Source organism: Abramis brama (assembly GCF_963993115.1).
Source record: "Abramis brama genome assembly, chromosome: 4".
Classification (NCBI taxonomy): Eukaryota; Metazoa; Chordata; class Actinopteri; order Cypriniformes; family Leuciscidae; genus Abramis; species Abramis brama.
This window is the reverse complement of record NC_139966.1, coordinates 10,380,326-10,400,121: the sequence shown is the minus strand read 5'-3', so window position 1 is coordinate 10,400,121 and position 19,796 is coordinate 10,380,326. Positions and strand designations below refer to the sequence as shown.

The window sequence follows — 19,796 nt, the reverse complement described above, 5'->3', positions numbered from 1 at the left end:
ATAGGCACGCGCTCTGCACCCCTAATCCTAACCAAGGGGGTTACAGTGCGCAGCATATGCACGCAAAAAAAATATATATTTTTGGCGTATAAATGGCACGAGAAATAAAATTTGTGGTATAGATACGCACTTTCATGAGATCGTGTTTCATAATCTGCTACTGGGCCGGCCCTCTGTCAAATTTTAAAACCCAGTGCGGCCCTTGAGCCAAAAAGTTTGCCCACCCCTGTTTTAGGTGGTGATCGTTTATTGGCTACATGTCGTCATTGCGGGCACGCGTCAGCAGCTGTTCCACCAATCCCCTGCTGCGCTGCTGGGTTTAAAAAGCCCATTCATGAGAAGGAAGATAGATCCTCGCCAGATCTCACCCAACTTGCGCGTTCAGAGATGTTTTATTGAAATGACCACTGTTTATTAATGTCTGCGAGCTTATATCTAGCTCAAGCGATTTGAGTAACACTCCTCTGAGTTTATGGGTTATTGTTAATGTTTTGATATGCCTAGTTCATGTGACTTGAGAAACACTTTTGTAAGTTTGTTAAAATGGACGCTGCATTTATTGTTAGTGTAGCCGATTTCTAAACGAGTGAGCAGTTGTTTATTACCTCTAGAGCATTGAGTATTGAGTACTGAGTTAACTCTACCGATCGCGGAAGCGTACACCCAATACCAACGGGAGGTAGGATTTTCTCTGTTAATTAGGCGTGGAGTGTTCGCCATTATTGTACTTTTGTTTTTAGTTAGTATAGTTTGGTTAAGGCGGCGTATCCGCCGAAGAACTCGGTTTTGTTTCTACATTTTTCTTTGGTAGTTAAGTTTAGAGGCACGACTAAAAATAAGATATTACATTTATGTTTTGATTATTTCATTGATTTGGCGACACTTGTTTTTTCCTTATTTTGTATCAATCTTTATTTTTGATCATGTTGTTATTATCTTTCATTCATTGTGAATAAACGTCTTAAACGTTTAAGTGACGTTTCCTGGTTGTTTTTCCTGCCTTTACTCACAGCAACAGTGTCTCACATCAATGTTACGCAATCATCCCCTTTTACAACTTTAAACTCGTAACATTTGGTGGTGGCAGCGGTGGGATATTCCTTTAATGGGATATCTTATTTTTTTTGGGATGAGTTTTGTGAGCGCTGTTGCTTGTGTGCGGGATGGAGCACCCTTGAAAGAGGTATTGCTGGAATGAAAGATTTTAGGAGGTTACTGTGGAGTTTAGCGATTGTGGTGGTAAGTTTAATCGGAATGGCTGATTTTGATCTGGATAGTTTTACGAGCGCACCCACCGTCGAACAATTGGATAAGTGTAGGAAAGATGATTTATTGGGAGTGGCCGAACATTACCAAATTAGAGTTTCCAGACAGCAGCTTAAGCGAGAAATAAAAAAGATTCTAGTACAGGAGCTAAGGAAGTTAGAGGTGTTGAAACTGGCTGATAGGTCTGAGGAGGCTCTGAGCTCTGAAGTTGGTCCTTCAGGTGAGGAGGAAGCGAGTGGGACTGATGAGGCGTAGGGTTTCGAAGCCAAAGCAGCCTTGCCGCCCTTCGAAACGTCTTCTCCGTCTATGGCGGGAGGTGAGTCGCGTCTCAGAGTACGTTTGGCAAAAGTCCAACGGGAGGAGCGCGAGAGGGCAGAGGACCGTAGAGCTCAGTTAGATTTGCAACTTCACGTCCGTCGTCTGGAGATAGAGGCGGACACACAAGTAAAATTGCGTGAGCTGGATCTGAGAATAGCCAGAGAGGTATCGGTTCCGCCTATGCTTCCTGTAGCAGCTGCTCAACCTGTGCTGCCGGCTGTTGTCGCGGCAGGTGCGAGTTCAACCACGTTTGATGTGAGTAAACACATTTCTCTTGTTCCACAATTCAGAGAGGCTGAGGTTGACTCATACTTTAATGTATTTGAACGAGTTGCTTCTATGCTTAACTGGTCTAGGGATATGTGGCTGTTGCTGCTGCAATGTAAGTTGACGGGAAAAGCTCAGGAAGTATGTGCTGCACTATCTTTGGAAGATTTGGAAAAAAACGGTACGAGGCTTATGAGCTCGTACCGGAGGCTTACAGACAGCGATTTAGGAATCATAAGAAAGGTTCAAATCAGACGTTCGTTGAGTTCGCTAGAGAAAAGAGTTTGCTGTTTGACCGGTGGTGCACCGTGCGCATCAAATAAAGTATCAGATTTTCATGCTCTCTGTGAGTTGGTTTTGTTAGAGGAATTCAAAAGTTGTATTCCTGATCGTATTGTTGTCTATCTAAACGAGCAGAAGGTGATAGCATTGTCACAGGCGTCTGTTTGTGCGGATGAGTTTGCGCTGACACACAAGAGTGTTTTTACTCTTGCTCGGACTGAGAAGGTTTTGTCCGTTCCTGTTGTCTCGAAGGATCATTGGCGTTCGAAAAATTTTCTAAAAGCTAAGGAAGCTAGAGAATGTTTTTACTGTCGTAAACCGGGACACCCTATTGCTGACTATCTAGCTTTAAAGCGTAAAGAGCAAGGTGTCAGTACTAAAAGTGTCGCGTTTGTGAAGAATAATCAGCCACATTATAGACACATCTGTAAGCATTTGATTTTGTCAATAGTTCAAAATTCAGCATTTTTCAGCAAGTTTCATCCTGTAATTTCCAAAAGTCATTGTGAAAATCTATTTCTTTACCACCTCATATTCTCTGTTTTTAATTTTTCCCTTTTACACTTTTGCCATTTGTTGTCTCAACATTAAGGCAGTCTATGCTTTAGTACTGTTACTCTAAACGAGTTATCTGACAGGTTTATCATTTTCATACTAGAATTAGTTGATTTCTTCGATGATGCATCATACTACAGTAGTTAAGCAGTGAGTAATGTTGTTGTACAGGAAACATAGTTTAGATTGTTGAATGGCAGGGCTGTCCATAATCAAATTACACAAACATCTCATTAAAATGTCTACAAAACTATAAAACTGATCCAAGATCAGGTAAAAACCCTAAACACTGGTTCACTGAGATCATCCACCAACAGCGAACCACTGAAATTTCAAAACATTTGGAAACAGTTGTGACAAGCCTTTTTTTTACCTAATTCACGTGACGAAAGCGGCCATCACTGGTGAAGACAAAAATTAGATTGAACAAGATCCAAACTGGAGTATAAAGTCAGTATCTCGGTGCACAGCAAGTGTGTGTGAGGATCACATGCCATGGACATGGAGAGGAGTGAGAGGAGTTAGTTTTAACCACAGAGGAATGTGAATGCAATCTAGCATAGTTTCCACTGACGCATATGTTGACTGAAGTATTCTCTTTAAGGAATGAGGATTGTGTAGCATGAAATATACATTCAATTTTAAACACAAACACGTTTCTCTACCTTGTAAAGATAATGTAAGTTCCTTTGGTCAGCATATAAATGTCCAACCTTTGTGTATTGACGAATGAAGACCATCTCTCCAGTAAAATGTTTCTCTCTGCTATGTCTCGACATATAATAATAAAGAGATCTCATGGCAAAATAACTGGTGTTTGCTGCTGTGATTCGGGAGAAAAGCTTATTTTCAAGTCTAGACTAGTGCCAGTGCTGCCAACTCTCAGACATTCAGTCCAAGACTCACGCTATTGAAACTGTTCTCACACTTACTCACATTACACAACCATATTCTCACTTCTCCTTCCAAGCTTTTTCTGGTTCTTTTTTTGCTCTGTGGCTTGATTTCAAAGCCCTTGAAGATCTTCCTGAAAGATGATCCTCATGATTGATATCCACTGTTACAGCAGTGTCAGCTTGACAGATGTCATTGTTCTCATTGGCATCTTCAGTCAGGGTGGCATTGCTGTAACCAGCAGCAGATTTCATGCTAAGGTGGCATTTGTCAACTGGGGAATCCTCTTTATTTTCCCCTGACACTTTGCACAACAAAAGTGAGGAGCCACTTAACTCTATATTATTACTTCTAAAAATCTTGAGTCTCACCTTATTTTTCAAAACTTGCGGGTTCGGACAAACACAATTTAATCCGTGTTTCAGACAGCTCCGTACGTTAACAATGGAGCGGTTCATAGAGTTTTATTTTGAACTTGGACTTAAGTATAAAGAAATACGGACAGTGCTTAGTTCAAGGAGTTCAGTAAAGTTATTCACAGATCCGAACTTCCCAGATCAATAAATCATGAGCTAAACGTTTTTAAAACTCAATTGACACCTATTTTCAATCCATAGATGACGAGCTACAACCTCATTTTCCTCAAAACGAGCCTTATAATATAAAAATTCAACGAACGTCTACTCTGACGTCCTTCAACTTTTTCTAAAACATTGTCCCAATTTTTACACATAAAAGTATCATCTCCAAGATAAACACCAAGATATTTAAACCCACCCTTGTTCCAAATTAACCCGGCAGGTAAAACAAGTTTTCTACTTAACTCATCACTGATTGTTACAGCTTCACTTTCCCCCAGTTAATTTTAGCAGAGGACAACAGGAGGGTTTACACCGAAAAGAGATTGCCTTAATTTGTGCAGAAGAGGCTCTATGGCCAAGGAGTACAGCATACCAGATAATGAACATCCTTGTCTGACCCCCCTATGAACTTTAAAAGGAGCACTTAAACCACCGTTGATCTTTAAAATACTCTCAATGTCACTATACAAGACTCAAATCATGTTTATAAGGCCAGAGCTGAACCCAAACGCATCTAACGTTTGCCACAAATACTGGTGTTCGACTCTGTCAAAGGCAAAATTGTGGAGGTCCAAAACATCACTAATTAAAATGATATTGTCAGATGTCAACCTATTGGGTATACAATAAGTCTGGTCAACATGAATACTATGCGCCATAACTTTTTTCAGTCTCTTTGCCAACACCTTTGCCAAAAGTTTGTAGTCAATGCAGAGCAGAGCCACCGGCCGCCAGTTCTTGATCTCTTGTAAATCCCCTTTTTTGGGGAGAAGAGTGAGGATTGCTCTCCTGCAGCTCAATGGTAAATGTCCTTTACTTAAACTGTCTCTGAGAACAAGCAACAAATCTTAGCCAATCACAGGCCAGAAAACTTTATAAAAGTCCACAGGAAGGCCATCAATGGCTGGAGCTTTACCGCTTTCTAGACTCTGCAACGCAGAATGTAGTTCATCAGCAGAGATCGGTGCATCCAACTCTGCGTTAGCCTCCTTGGAAACCTTAGGTAAACCCTCATAGAAGGACTGCGCCACCTCTGGTCTCTCCATAAACATTGATGAAAGTCATTTTTACACTTTCAAAATTAAAGCTTGTATTTTTAACAAGCGACCTTCAATGATTTCTTCAGTAACACAAGAAATGCGTAAAAAATCTCTAGAAAACAGGATACCAACTCCACCACTGTTACTACTCTTATGACTGAGAACAACTTCCCCATCCCAATCTTTCTTCCATGCAGTTTCATTTTCAATGGTGCTATGCGTTTCTTGTGAAAAAATGACATATAATTTCTTAACTTTAAACAAACTGATCTTTGCATCCTCTCTGGCTCCATTGATGTTTAAAGAACCCAGCTTTATGTCACACATAGCAAATGTTAATTTGCATTTTAACAAAACAGAGAGGTTAACACAAACAAAGAAAAAGAAAAACAAAAGACACTTAACCATCATTAGCTATTTGTGCAAACTTTTATCATACATTATTTAGAGTAAAAATGTCTTGGTCTGTAAAGGTCAGTTGGCCGGGGTGTTCTGTATTTTCATGAATAGTTTAACTGAATCAAGGAGCAACTTTAGATCTGGGAAAAACTCATCAACTTAACTGATCTCAAGCCTTAGGTTCTTTGTAAAAAGGACTGAATTTTGGTGAAAGAGTAAGCACTCTCCACATCCATCTGTGTGTCTCCACTAACATCACTTTCAGACTCTTCGTGTTCATCAACCCATCATCTGACTGAGAAGAACAGCTCATGGGATTCGTCTTTGACGCTTTTGTAACTTGTTCAGTGTTTGATTTATTTTCTGGATTTTTTAAATTTGGAAATGTCAGCGTCCAACAAAACCTTTTCCTCATTAAACAACACTGACTCAGCTACTCTAGTCGCGGTTTGACCAACATTTAATTCCTCTTTTAAAACATCTTGTGCACAAACACTGTGTGATGCTTGGGCTGAACATAACTTTAGGAAGGAGGAGGATCCAAAATCAGGAATGCTTTGAGTGAAGGGCATGTAAAAGCAGTTCAGGAAAATATGGACACCCAAGCAATAGCAACACCCTACCAACCACCCAAAATACCTTAGCAACCACCCATAACACCATAGCAACTGCCTAGTAACACCATAGCAACCACCCAGAACACAATAGCAACCACCCAGAACATCATAGCAACCGCCTAGTAACACCCTAGCAACCACCCAGAACACCCTAGTAACCGCATACCGATAGCAAATCTATCTATCAACTAAAAACTAAAAACTACTTAAAACTATACTTTAAACTACTTTAAACTTTAAACTACTTTTAAACTTCAAACTAATTTAAACTGTAAACTACTTTAAACTTTCTGGTCCAAACTTTCTCAAGCCAACTTAAAGTTAGTCTCGACAAACTTTTTAATCTAGTTTATTATTATTATTATTATTATTGAGCATTTTCACATAGGTGAAATAAAAACATTAAATCATTTATCATATTATTTATTCGGGTTTCTTCCTTTAAATATCACAATCCAGACACTTTAATTGGAGAGTATAGATTTTCTGTAGCCATCAAAAATACATCTGTTTGTCATAATCGATCTTCTCACTAAAGCTGATCGTCTGTGAATCAACGCCTGGCCTACAGAAGAGCGGAAGTGTTGAACATTTACATGTTTACTTTCCACCTCTGTATATTTCAGGTTGTAAAGAGTCTGTAAATTAATCTAAACTAAAAGCAGAATCCCTAGAGCTCGATATCATTATAATCCTGAAGATTAATTCCTGAAGACTTACCGTGATGTGATATTTGTGCCAGTGTAAAATATGTGTTGGCTCTCTGTCACCCTGTTTGAGTTTGCATTCTGTGAGCTGTCTACGCTTTCTCTTCCTCTCTATGGTTTTCCTGCCTGCAACTTTGACACAAGCAGAAAACAGGCTAAAATATGTATTGACGCATGTATCCTCTGTCCAACTCTATTAAACTGAGAAACAACTGAGCAGTAATCTGGTCTCTGTGTCTCTTATTTGGTTCTCCAAGTGCACTGTCAGGCTTCACGAGATTTGGAGGGCATTGCAGAAGACTGTAGATAATTTAATAAAAAAGGTCACGCTGGTTTGGGTTTTGTTTTCACGTTTCATGTCTTTAATTTTGTAATTTACATATAGTCAAGATTCCTGTCATGTGATTCCCTTTTCCCTCATGTGTTCTTGCCATGTGCTCCTCTTGTGAATGTGTCATGTTAGGTGTGTTGGATATCGGCTGATGTAACCGATCGGCGAGAGTTGCAGAAAACAGAGACGTGAAGTCTGAAGACACTTTCTGCTTCCCGTAGTGACGCTCACGTGATGTTTGCATACTTTACCACAGCTTTACCTCAGATATCAACAACAAATAAACCCCGTCCATCTCCAGACATCAGTCACATCAAGTGTCTCCAGGAATGGTTTATATTCTGAATTAAATGATGAGAGTCGGCCTGTGGACATTTATCAAGAGTGAAATCCCCCATAGCAAGTAGAGAGTTTGTGAATTCAGTCAGTCAGTAAAGTCTTCTGCTTTCTATAAACTCAAGAGAAGTAGCATTCTCAAACCTTCAATTAAATCCAGAAATATTATAAGCCATAATATTATAAGTCAAGTTAAGATCAATGACATTACACAGAAATGTCCATATGAATCACAGTCTGAATGTAACGGATTCTCTTTAAATGCATTTCTTCATCATTGCACTTCTCTGCTTTGGTCTTCTTTATCTTCAAGTCTTCTCCCTCTGAACAAACACACACGTATTTGATTAATAAGGTACGACATCGGATCATTCTGTCAAACTATTAGTTCAGTTGATTCAGTGTTTGGAGAAGCTCAGTTTCTCAACTGATGTGACATTTGAGATGATTCTTATGAGTCTGAAATATGGTCTTCTAATCGATTCAGGATTATCCAGAGATTACATCATGTGACATACAATGTTGTGGATTTCACCTACGATTCTGTGTCATTAATGTTTCCATCAGAGATTGGTTTCCATCTTCTTGTGTTGTTTTGTTCCTGCAGAGAATTAAAGGTGGAAGAATCATTTGAAAAGTGTTTAGCATTAAATCGTTTAATCACTTTGACACTAAAATAAAATGGAACACTATTTCAGCAGTCAATTACCAATAAACAGATTAACCATGAAATACAAAAAAACAACATGTACTAACATTTGCTCATTTGCTCCTAACCATTTCAGTTAATAAATGGTTAACTTTTACATTACAGTTAAACAAGGACATAAGATACATTCAGTTTTGCCCACAATTTCCTCGTGGTTAGCATGTCAAACACGATAATTAAGCCATCGAACCTCACATTTTTCACATATGTTCAGAGAAATAACCAGCTTTACAACCACTGTATAGTCTTAACTCATGACAGAAATGCAATAATTAATAGTCTATACCTGGAAAAGGGGAAAATAGACGTTATAATAGACGAGAAGACACGGACTCGTTGTTGTCTGTGCGTCAAGCTGTATTTACTTGTGACACACAACATAGATTGTGTCAGCTACTGCCTGCAGCCTTTGGTTTCCCCCTAGTGGACATTTCTTAAATTACAATTTATTTTTCTCCAGTTAACCAACAAAACAACAAACTCACATACCATTTTGTTTAGTATTGCATAAATCATATTGATCTTTTTAACCACACTACAAAAGCACAGAGTTTGTGATAAAGTTTCCCTCAGAAAAGCTCCTGTCAGACTCCCTTTGCGAGCGCTGGTTTTGTCTCCATTCACTAATCTGATATAAAGAGAGGCACAGACACCATTAATAACTGAGAGAACGAAAAACACTAATGCCACATAATCCAAGAAAGACTACAGTCTCTACTGAGAATCAAACCTTGTTGAGATTGAAACAAACACTCGCTGATATCTGATGTCTTCCTTCCAGCTGATTCTGTCTAATCTGAGGAGGATTCGTTACGATCAGAAATATTTCACACATTTCAGTTTGTCTTACTGACCCTGAACACCTTCTGTGTGTCTTTGATTATAAACACACACAAATATCATCTTGACTTTGTCATGTTCATGATAGAGATGTTTCAGTGTGAGCTGAGGCACAGAGGCTGGTGTGTGTGTGTGTGTGTGTGTGTGTGTGTGTGTGTGTGTGTGTGTGTCATATAAAGCTGTTGTGCTCGTGGAGATCTAATAAAGGATAAAACACCTTGATTTCAGAAGAAGATGTTGTGGTGATGAAGGCAGCAGATTGAGCTCTGAAGCTCCTGAAAGACTGGAATTAGACGTGATCATCTGTGTTTAACAGCGATACTGTGAGTGTGTGTACCGTCACTGATCTGCACAATTCATTTAGTGTCAGACAGTGTGTGTAAATATAAAGCACACTATCGGGCAGGGACGTGCACAGACATTTTGAGGGGCAGGGGCTCAAGTGAAATAAAGGGCACTTCTCATAATTACGTCTTTTTTTTCTTTTTTTAAACAAAAAAATATATATATTAACGCAACTCTGACTTCCTTTTTAAAAAATTAATTAAAAAAGTTAATTAATTTTATCTTCCTCAAACTCAGGCATGATTACAATTAATTGTTTAAATACTTTTTGTTTCACAAGCAAAATAACTTTTTAGCTTCACACAACCAAGCATCAGCTTAATGTTGTAATCAAATACATTAATAGTATTATTGCTATGCATGTACACACACACACACACATACACAATAACTGATGGTGACTGACATGGACTTAGTTTCACATTTGAGGGAGGACTGTATCATCATCATCAAATAAAACCTTCAAAATCCACATTTAGATGGAGTTTGTTTTAAACCTACTACACTCTTAAAAATATTCTGTGGCTTAGTAAATATTACAGAAATATTTAACTTTATTAACTTAATAAAATCTCTGAAAATCTTACTTGATTGTTTGAATTAAACTTACCAAAATAATTGAGTAAAAATTAAATAAAAGCCAATGTCATGTATGTATTTGTGGTTGTATGGAATACTATTTTATAAAGGTTTAGAGGAAATAAAAAAAGTTAAATTACTCATAAATAAAAAGTTAATTTATAAATATTGTTATTTTTAATGTTTAATGTTAACTTATTTCTACTCAGTTTTATTTATTAATGTACCAGATGCAGTTACTCAGATTTACTACATTTTTTAGAGTGTATCCTCCATCTGTTTGCATCTGTAGATTTCTTCTAAATTTCAGGGGGAAAGACTCTTGATGTAAGTCATTAACTGGGGACGTTCTGTATGCAAATTAGGCGTCAACTAGTTAAAATGCGCACATTTGCATCTAATTGACAGGGCAATGCAGGTAAATAGGATAAACAAAATAACTAAAGCATATCACCTGGTGGTGATATATGCTTATTTTATTACTAACTTATTTTATTACATGGCTTGGTTGAATTCCAATGTAGAATGCCGTCTGTTATTTCTTGATAACAGACCGCTGTGCGGAGTATAGAGCTGGTAAGTCCCGCCCCTTCCGCTAACCCCACTGGACCTCTAGGTTGAAAAATCGTCAATGCAAGTGAATGGGAGAAAATTATTATTTTCTGGTCCCGTTTGAATTGTGCCATGAATGTGAACATATGTTGTCTGTGAATTTTTTATATAATTTTTCGTGTAAAGAATGCTACAATTTAGCGGGTAGAAGTTTGATACAGAAGGACTACAACTCTTCGCTGCTTTCGACGCGTTTGAAACGTCACCACCACTCACACACGTACACTAGCTCACGGATCCCGCTAACCATGGCTGTGTCTTTGGTGCACTTCACCGCCTTCTTTCAGGGAGAGGACAAAATCGTTGAGGTTGGCGAAAACCACGGGTAAGTCAACTTTATGGGGTGACGTCACATAGGCGACATGTAGTCTTTCTCGTTATGTCTTTTCCACAACTGCTAGCCGAAGAATCATACCATATACTGTCAAACTCGTAACATGAAAAATTATATAAAAAATTCACAGACAACATATGTTCACATTCATGGCACAATTCAAACGGGACCAGAAAATAATTATTTTCTCCCATTCACTTGCATTGACGATTTTTCAACCTAGAGGTCCACTTGGGGTTTTACAGATGGGCGGGACTTACCAGCTCTATAACAGACCGTTGCCATGAAAAACAGAGCGTTGCTATGGACTCACAGGATTCTAACCGTAGAGACAGAGCGTACTATTTTCTTTAGCGGAAGCAATACAATCGGGTTTAAATCAATAAACTCCCTTTTAAATCAATATTTTGTGTCAAATTAATTATTTATTTGGTAGGTAGCCATGTAATAAGCGGGATAATGTATAGCGATTATCCCTTACACATTAGCTAGTCTAGTAGCTCATGAGGCATGCATGCTAGCAAAACACAGGTTAACTATATTTGTCTTTGGCTAATCAGCAGTAAATTCGAGCCTCGACCAGTGCCTCGAATCTCGCCAGCGCCACTCACCTCAGCACAAGCCAAGAAAAACACTGCTGGGAAGGGCTGCTGCTGCCTGCAGGTGTGTGTGTGTGTGTGTGTGTGTGTGTGTGTGTATGATGTGTGCCGATGTGCGCAGAGACGCAGGGGGGGAGAGAGAGAGAGAGAGCGCGCTTCAGAACTCCTGACCTGATATTTAGATATACTATTCTTCAATAAATATATTTGTTTGACAGGGAAGCTGTGCGCAAACAGGAATATATATTATTTTTCAAAAATAAAAAAAAAGCACCCCAGAAAAAAGGGCACTTTCTCTCTGGGAATAAAAAGGGCAGGTGCTCAAGCCCCCTTTGATGTCTATGTGTGCACGTGCCTGCTATCAGGAGATCGTCTCTGTGTTTCATTCTGCTTATCTCTCGTCACATTCATGATCATTCATACTGTCATCAGTTCATATCAATCATTTTCCTTACTCGAAATAAATGTTAACTCAAATACGATGAAGAAAGTGGTGTAGAGCCAAATGTATATACAGTCCAACCTCACAAAGTTTACTGTGTAAAAAAAAAAGTCAAAAGCCAAAAAAGTCATAAATATTAGAAATCTAATACTCAAGCTGTTTTTTCATTTTTCTACTCTTAATATTAAATAAAAAACGACTGAATGAAAGATACATGGATTCTCTTGAACCACCACCGCATTTGCGGCAGAAAACTACTGCAGTGCAGCCAAAATGCTCTGTTCGACTTTTCTGAGATCCTTTACTCTTCCCTGTGGATGACCTGTGACCTACTTTCTGTAAGATCTGAATTTTCCACGGTTTGAATTAGGGGTGTCGCAATATACCGGTATTGACGATAATCGTGATATTCAAAGCATGAAATATCGACATCGTGTTAATTTAGAGCAATACAATATACCGGTATTGGCGATATTGGCGTTTTCTAGACGCAGCGCTCGTCCGCGCCCGCGCAGCTAGAGTGAATCAGTGAAACACTCTGTCCACACCCGAAAAAAGTAAGCTCGCCAGTATTAAGAACAGAGTTGTTCGGCTTCAAAGAAAACAGCACCTTAAAGGTGGTCGCACACTGGACGAGAAGCGCAGCGCCACGTCTTTAAAATTCGAACACATTCTGTATGAGTGTACACACACCGGACGAGAAGCACAGCGCGGTTCTATTCGGCGTCTGTCCGCGGCGCCCAGCAACGGCTCAGGACCTTGTTCAAAATCCTGCCGCGACACAGAGCGCAGAAAAAAGTGTTCAGATCACAGACTCAGCAACTATTGTATTTAATTGTACAGTATAATCATAACATAGTACAGACATTATCTCAATTCCATAATGTCCTTAAACATAATGATATTGCTGGCCATAAACTGAGAAAGTGCGTGTCCGGTGTGCGATACCTCGAGTTGTCATAGACGCGACGCGGCTATTATTTTACTAGTCATCATGGAATGGGAAACATGACATTAACTGTTAACAGGGGGTTTCTGTGTTCATATATTTAATAAGGGGTGATTATTAAAATTAAGAACCCCGTTTTCTTTACTCATCTTATTTTTGTAGCCTATTTGTATTTGCACTTGATTTTTTTATTCAAATCTGCTATCTGCATGACTTTATTGGCGCCAGTGCAACAACAGGTTTAACTTTTAAGACCTTTTTAAGTCCTCTAAAAGGAAAATTTAAGACCTTACCTCAACAAAAAAAACAGGAAAATGTTCAGCGCGACAACACAGAATGATGTGGTGAAGCATTAGCGTGGCACAACTCACCAGAGCCACGCTCAAGACAGGTCAAAGGGACGCGAAAACTTTTATACCAAGTGCTGATTCACCTTACAACCCTGACATGGTTGACTATGTATAAACTATCAGCCTTTAAGGTACTTTCTAAATTCTGGCCCCTCATAGCAGTTTGAAAAAGACATGGACAGCCACAGGACAATACAAAAGCCCACAAATACACAAAAGTTAAAGTATTCGTCATACTTGATCTAAATTATGGGTAAATGTGGCTGCCAAATAGCCTTGTGCTGGGTTTGGGGGTTCTCCCCCAAGAAAATGTTGTTCAGGGTCTGATTAGTGTTTTCCATGTCATTTCAGACACAGATAAATGCAAGCACATTCAATAACCTATGTATAGACCTAATGAATGAAGATCCAGTCAGACAATTGTAGTAAAGATCAGGATCAGAAATTTATTTAAAAGTGCTTTGTTCAGCTACTACTTTCAGTGCTGTGAAGACATCAAAATTCCAATATGGTCAACAATGGGATTAATGCCAACCTGGCAATCCAAAGATATACATGTATAACAGTATACAAACAGAATAGCATGAAAACAGTCATGCTTACATGGGATGACAAATATTAGAGAAACAGCTTCGGACTTCCCCATTAAGCCACAGTGCTGATCAAACAAAAAAGGAACTGATTTTCTAGGCCAAGACAGTAACATTCAGCAAATAATCCAAATAAATCACTAAAGGTACATGTAAACCTTCAACTTTTAAGTTCTCAAACTCAAAGCCCTCATGACAGTTTTGTCAATTCTACAATCTTGTTTTCAATTTCTATATCCAACTCAATTAGTTCTTTATGTTTATCTTTAGCTCGTCTCCTCAAAGAATTGGATTCTGTGATCAATGTGGCCATTTTACTACCACCTGAACTTTCGGCTTGCTCTGCCATTCTATCTGCATCATTCTCCAAAGATATGCAAATTTCTCGAATTGATTTTTTCTTTTGCTTTAGCTCTTTCAGGTCCTCTTCGACATACTTTCTTTTCTTGGAGTTTTCTTCTGTCTCTCTCTTCTTTTTTTCCTCTTCCAAGTGTGCCCGGTAACGGCTCCGTGCTGAGGCACAGTAACTGAATAGCTCTTTTGTAAAAGGCACTTGTGTCACCCCCCCACAAACTTTCACTTGATCACAGATGAGCCTTTGAATAACAACTGTCTCCTCAGACATGTTGCACGTCTCCACTTCTTTGTTGATGGAGAAGCCCCGCTCCACTTCAGCTTGTCCATGTGAGAGGAGTAGTAACTTCTTGCAGAAGTTCCACAGATCAGTGTAGGAACTGAGATTCTGAGACAGGAATGTATCAACCCTGGACACTGAGGGCTGGAAGTTTGCAAATTCCAGCGATTTGGCCTCATTGGAAAGGGCCTTCTCAAACTGTTGAGAAATCACATCACCTGTAATAATGCACAAAGGAGAGCCAGTGTGAATAATAAATTAGCATCACAACATAAAAGGCAAAGATGCGTTCTTTTAAAGAGACCAATCCACACTGATTCCATAAATTTCTGTTAATCCCTTTCATGAATAATATTTTTACAAAGAAAAATGCCTGGGTTCTGTAGCTCATTGGTTTGCACTCAAGTCATGCCAACCTGCCCTATTTAAAAAAAAACACACGCAAAAACATAACAAAAAAACAAGTGTAGTTTTTTTTTGTAGAATGGCCTGTTTAAATAGTAGACTACATAACTTTACCTCTACCTGATTATTTGAAGTCAGTGAATAGTATCAAATATGTACAAATATGTTGAATTTTATGTTACAGGTAATGTTATAGGTATTGGTCTTGACTGATACAAATGGGAGGAAGTGTGTAAACAGTGAGTGCCATTCTATTCTTATTCCTATAATTTACCAGAAGATATCCCGCCTGTCAACTGTTTGTCCAGCACAAACTTCTCAATGAGGCGTTTCAGTTTCTGTAGACATTCGTCAGGGCTGGAATACATTTTTCTTGGGTCCAGGCACATCATGTTATGGACAGTGGCATATTTTAGAGGGCACTTATCCAGTGCCTTCTTGCATATTTTTGAAAGCGCATTCTGGCATTCTTTTTTAAACTGCAGCACACCAAGCTCGCTTACCCTGCCCTTGGCCCCTGACAGTCCCTGACAGAAAAAAAACATTGGTTTGTCAAATCTACAACATTTCTGTCCCTCTACATAGTCTGCAATAATTAAGCATAATACACTGAGATTAATGGCGCCCCTTTTCAGAACATGCCTCTCTCCACACACACACACACAGACACACACACACTCAATGTTGATATCTACATGTCACTGTGAACTAATTTGATGAAACTGAATACACCCACCTTGATAACAGCTGCTGCACCCATGCCATTGTCAACATCTTTTGTGCCAAGCCAAAGCTTCTGGTCTGTGACATCGAGCCTCACCAGCTTATATGGACTCGAGGGCAAAGCATCGCGCTTGATGAATCGTTTGAGAAGGCTCTAGTAAAATAAAAATATATATATTTGAGTTAGATCAGTGAATTTCTGTGTACTAAAGGTGTTGCGCATTATGACAAATAATTACCCTTATCAAATCCTCCAAATCATTCCACAGGAAGGGCATCATGGGAGCATCTTTTTGATATTTTTCCAGAAATGGTTGAAAGACTCTTGCTATGAACACAAAGAAGTGGAGTTTGGCACAGATAAGAGGATCCTTTCTTGCCTTAGAGAGGGTGTCGAATGATGCATTTCCTGGGTTCTTCACCTTCTTTGTTGACACTTGGTCAACAAACTTCTCAATAGAGGGCCAAATTTCAATGGCCCTCTCTGCAGCAGGCACATTTTCGAGCCAACGATGGCCACAGAAGGATAAGGGGAATGTGGATGACAGTGTTGCAGATGTGAAATCCTCTCTTCTTGCTGGGGCATTATTGAAGAGATAGTGGAGAGATCTCAGCACCTTTTCTACATGCCACACCTCAAATCCACCTTTTAATGAATTGTGTAGGGTATGGATACCACAGCTTCCTACCACTTGGAGTTGAATCCCCCCAAACTGTTCTGCATGTTCCAGTTGTAGGAGATCCATGAATTTCCAATTAACTGCGGGTCCATCCATTGACACAGAAAGCATGTTCCTTAAATTAAGTTCCTTTGGTGTCCTCCTGATATTATAAAAAAATAAAATCAAAACAAAGTCCACATCAAGAATGATAACGTTTTCATTCATGTTCACTCAGATTAGATGGTTTGTCTAAAGTAGTGATTCTCAAACTGTGGTCTGGGGACCACTGGTGGTATGCCAGATTACCAAAGAGGTCCGTGAGCAAAAGTCATCAACAAAAATGACTGACATGGACTGTGACACTGTTGATCATTTCCAATTCACTTCTCATGACTTGTTTTCTAATCATGCACATTATTAGCAGGTGAAGTTAGCCATGGTTTCAGAAGACTAAAATGGCCTGCATTTTTACATGCATAGGGATGATCATTAAGCCAAATGTGTCAAGATTGTTTTTTTTTGTTTTTTTAATTGGCTAAGTGATCCTTGATTTGAAAAAATAAGTTTGAGAAACACATCTTAAGCCATAATAGTGAATGCTCGCAAATTGGGCCTATGTGATATGGTTCAGTGTCAAAATTGTTAACCTAAAATTGAGAAGCACAAAACAGATATTTGGAGTCTAATTATGAACTGGCCTACATTATTTAATTCAATTCAATTTTACTTTTCACATAAAAAATATGCAAGAAGTATGCATACATATTGAATGCTTTACAATAAAGTTATTTACAGCACTGCCTTCCATCCAGAATGCAATAGGCCTATGCCTAGATGTCACCCACCCACAATTATTCTGGATCGATTCCAATTTTTCTGAATACATTGCGATTCTGAATGAATCGATTCTGAGTTTAGTTTTTAACAGCAGATGGCACTGCGTGCTTTAGATGCCTTACACACACCACTTGAACCTACTATAAAATAATAATTCATAAAGTTCGAAAAGGTTGAAGCGAAGTACAAGGGTGTTTGCAGTGGGCTGTTTACATGAATCTCGCGTCATAAAAGCATTATATTAAGTAGCCTACATTCTCAGACTCAGCCGAACGCACGAGCGCTCTTCTTCGTGAGCATTTGAGTGTGCGGTTAAAAACTAGCCTAGAGCGCCATCTGCAAAAAATAAGCTCAGAATCAATTCGCAATGCATTCGGAAAAAAATTAAATCAATCCAAGAATTGCGATGCATCGATATATTGTCCTAAATATTCATTAGGAAATAACATGAAAACACACAAAGCATTTTAACATATTCAAAGCATTTTAAATGTTACTTTGAGAGTCTTACCTTAAAATGCTCCAGCAAGTCTTCTGCCGTTGAGTGGCCCAAAAACTGAGAACCAAGATAGCGAGACCTGACAATCGGGGTGCCGGTCTCGTCGGTTGACCAATGTCTGACGTGCAAGTCCAACTGTTTAGTTTCGTTGTTGTGTTCATGGACTCATCGAACATTATGATGAAAGCGTCCTTGTTTGCCCGTGAAATTAGTTCCTTCTTTAGGTATGGGGCAACACCAAATCGTGCTAAATATGCGGTTTTGTCCCTTCCACATGTGAACGTACTCACACACTCTGAGTCAGGGAACATTGCTTGAAAAACTAGGTGGATGTCCTCATTTGAGGTGTACGAGTGGTGGCGGCTTACGGTTTGAAATACCCACAGTATTTCGGCCTTAAGTGTAGCTACATTCGCAAAGCTGCCGAAGGCATTGCTTGAAGTGGACGGCCTTGAGGAAGGCTGAGAGGTCGAAGTGCTCGATGAGAACATACTTATGGGCAAACTACTTGCCTGCGACGACACATACTTCTTGTGCTTCTCTGCTTTCATGTGTGAATTGAGCGCTATGTGGCCCATTGTCCCCAGCTTTATCGTCTTTTTACATAAAGCACACCTCGCTTCATGATTACTGGCTGTTTTCTTCAGCCACCCCCGATACTTTTCGTCCTCCAACCAATTGTCATCAAACACACATTTGCCCATGCTTGCGATTTCGTAAAATGCCGTGGTGGCGAACCATCAACGCAACGCATTTCATCAATCACTTACTCGTATGTCACCTAGGGAATGATGCAGGTTGCACCCACAAAGTGCTGCCCCCAAATGTTGCGCTGGTCAAATTGCGGTTGAAAAAATAAATAAAAATGACGAGTCGGACATGAAATTTAAGATTCCACATGAAATTTAAGACCTCCTTATGGAAAATTCCAGAATTCAAGACATTTTCAGACCTTAAAAATCGAAAATTTTATTTAAGACATTTCAAGACTTTTTAAGGACCCGCGGGGACCCTGGTTTAAGAGCTTTTCAGTTCTTCAGGAAACCTTCAGACAGTGTTTGGCTTCAGTTTGAAACCAGATAAACTTCACATGCTTGTCTTCCTTCACAAAAATTTGCCATAGATTGAGTACGCAAGAAGTAAAAATGCATGTGCCTTGTGTTTATCAGTATCCTTATGTTTGTTGGGTAAAAAAGAAAAACTATATAAACAAAGTAAAAATTAATTTGACTGATAACTACTACCCCCCCCCATAGATTCTATAGATATCGCGATATATCGATATTGTGAAATCTTTTGGCCACAATAACCGTGGTGTGAAAAATCTAACATCGTGACAGCCCTAGTTTGAATTTTAGAAAACTGAATTTGAAGTTCTGAATTTTTTATTCATCTTGAAAACTTGAATCTGTATTTTTTAAACTGAATATTTGCAGTCTAAGAATTCAAATAGCTGTTTGAAAATACATGTCTAAAAAATATAGCCATAAAAACATTTCAATTCGTTAAATTTCAAATGTTCAATATTTGTTTAAAGAAATCAAAGTTTCGCTCTGATTTGCTGAAATTAAAACTGGGATGAGTGCCATCCAGTAAGATTGCCATTTGCGCATTAGTTCTGCCCACTTCTGGAGAAACCGGCATCTCTTCTGCTTGTTCTTAAAAGCTGAATAATTCCAGATGAACTCAGTTATTTTGACAGGAAAATACAAACAAGAATATCATTTATATGTAGAGTGTAGATTTTGCGTGGTATGCAAGAATCTCTCTCGCTCTCTTTGCGTGTGAGAGAAACGCAACGGCGAGTAGCGCGCCTTCACACTAGTTTACGATACGTCAAATACAGGTGCGCTGAGCTGAATTTGAAATACTAACGTTACAGATCGCTTGACGGAGAGCGAAACTCTCAAGCGCTCAGTCAGTGTTCAGTGCGTGAAAATATATCAATGCTAAACTTATACTTGGCATCTAAGACACACACTGGCAAGTAAAATCTAAGAATGTATTAGCCAATGGCTAATGATATACATTACTTAGTCGCCAAGAGTGAAATTTACTCGCATTGTAGAGGGTTGCAACCCAAAGACGAACCCC

General features: G+C 39.0%; 2 protein-coding genes across 2 annotated transcripts in view; both read right to left on the bottom strand.

Annotated features, from left to right (window-relative positions):
- The window catches only part of LOC311081699 (protein NLRC3-like), an 88,509-nt gene extending 81,460 nt beyond the window's left edge, over positions 1–7,049 (bottom strand). The window contains exon 1 of the mRNA XM_084112327.1: positions 6,940–7,049. The gene's annotated coding sequence lies outside the window, so the exon portion shown is untranslated. The remainder of the gene's footprint in view (positions 1–6,939) is intronic.
- A 7,558-nt stretch (positions 7,050–14,607) lies between these two features.
- LOC311081360 (uncharacterized protein) lies at positions 14,608–16,504 on the bottom strand. Its single transcript, XM_084111905.1, has 3 exons — positions 15,944–16,504; positions 15,718–15,858; positions 14,608–14,794 (listed from the first exon to the last, which is right to left on the bottom strand). The coding sequence occupies exons 1-3, from the start codon at positions 16,493–16,495 to the stop codon at positions 14,786–14,788; spliced, it is 702 nt and encodes a 233-aa protein (XP_083968031.1). The 5' UTR covers positions 16,496–16,504; the 3' UTR covers positions 14,608–14,785.
- Positions 16,505–19,796: the final 3,292 nt, after the last annotated feature.

Bases quoted from the DNA above. Each gene is read 5' to 3' on its own strand.
- LOC311081360 (XM_084111905.1), bottom strand. From the start codon at position 16,495: ATGCTTTCTGTGTCAATGGATGGACCCGCAGTTAATTGGAAATTCATG. The intron at 15,859-15,943 runs GTAATTATTTGT...TTATTTTACTAG, and splicing joins ATTTGGAGGATTTGATAAGG to AGCCTTCTCAAACGATTCAT.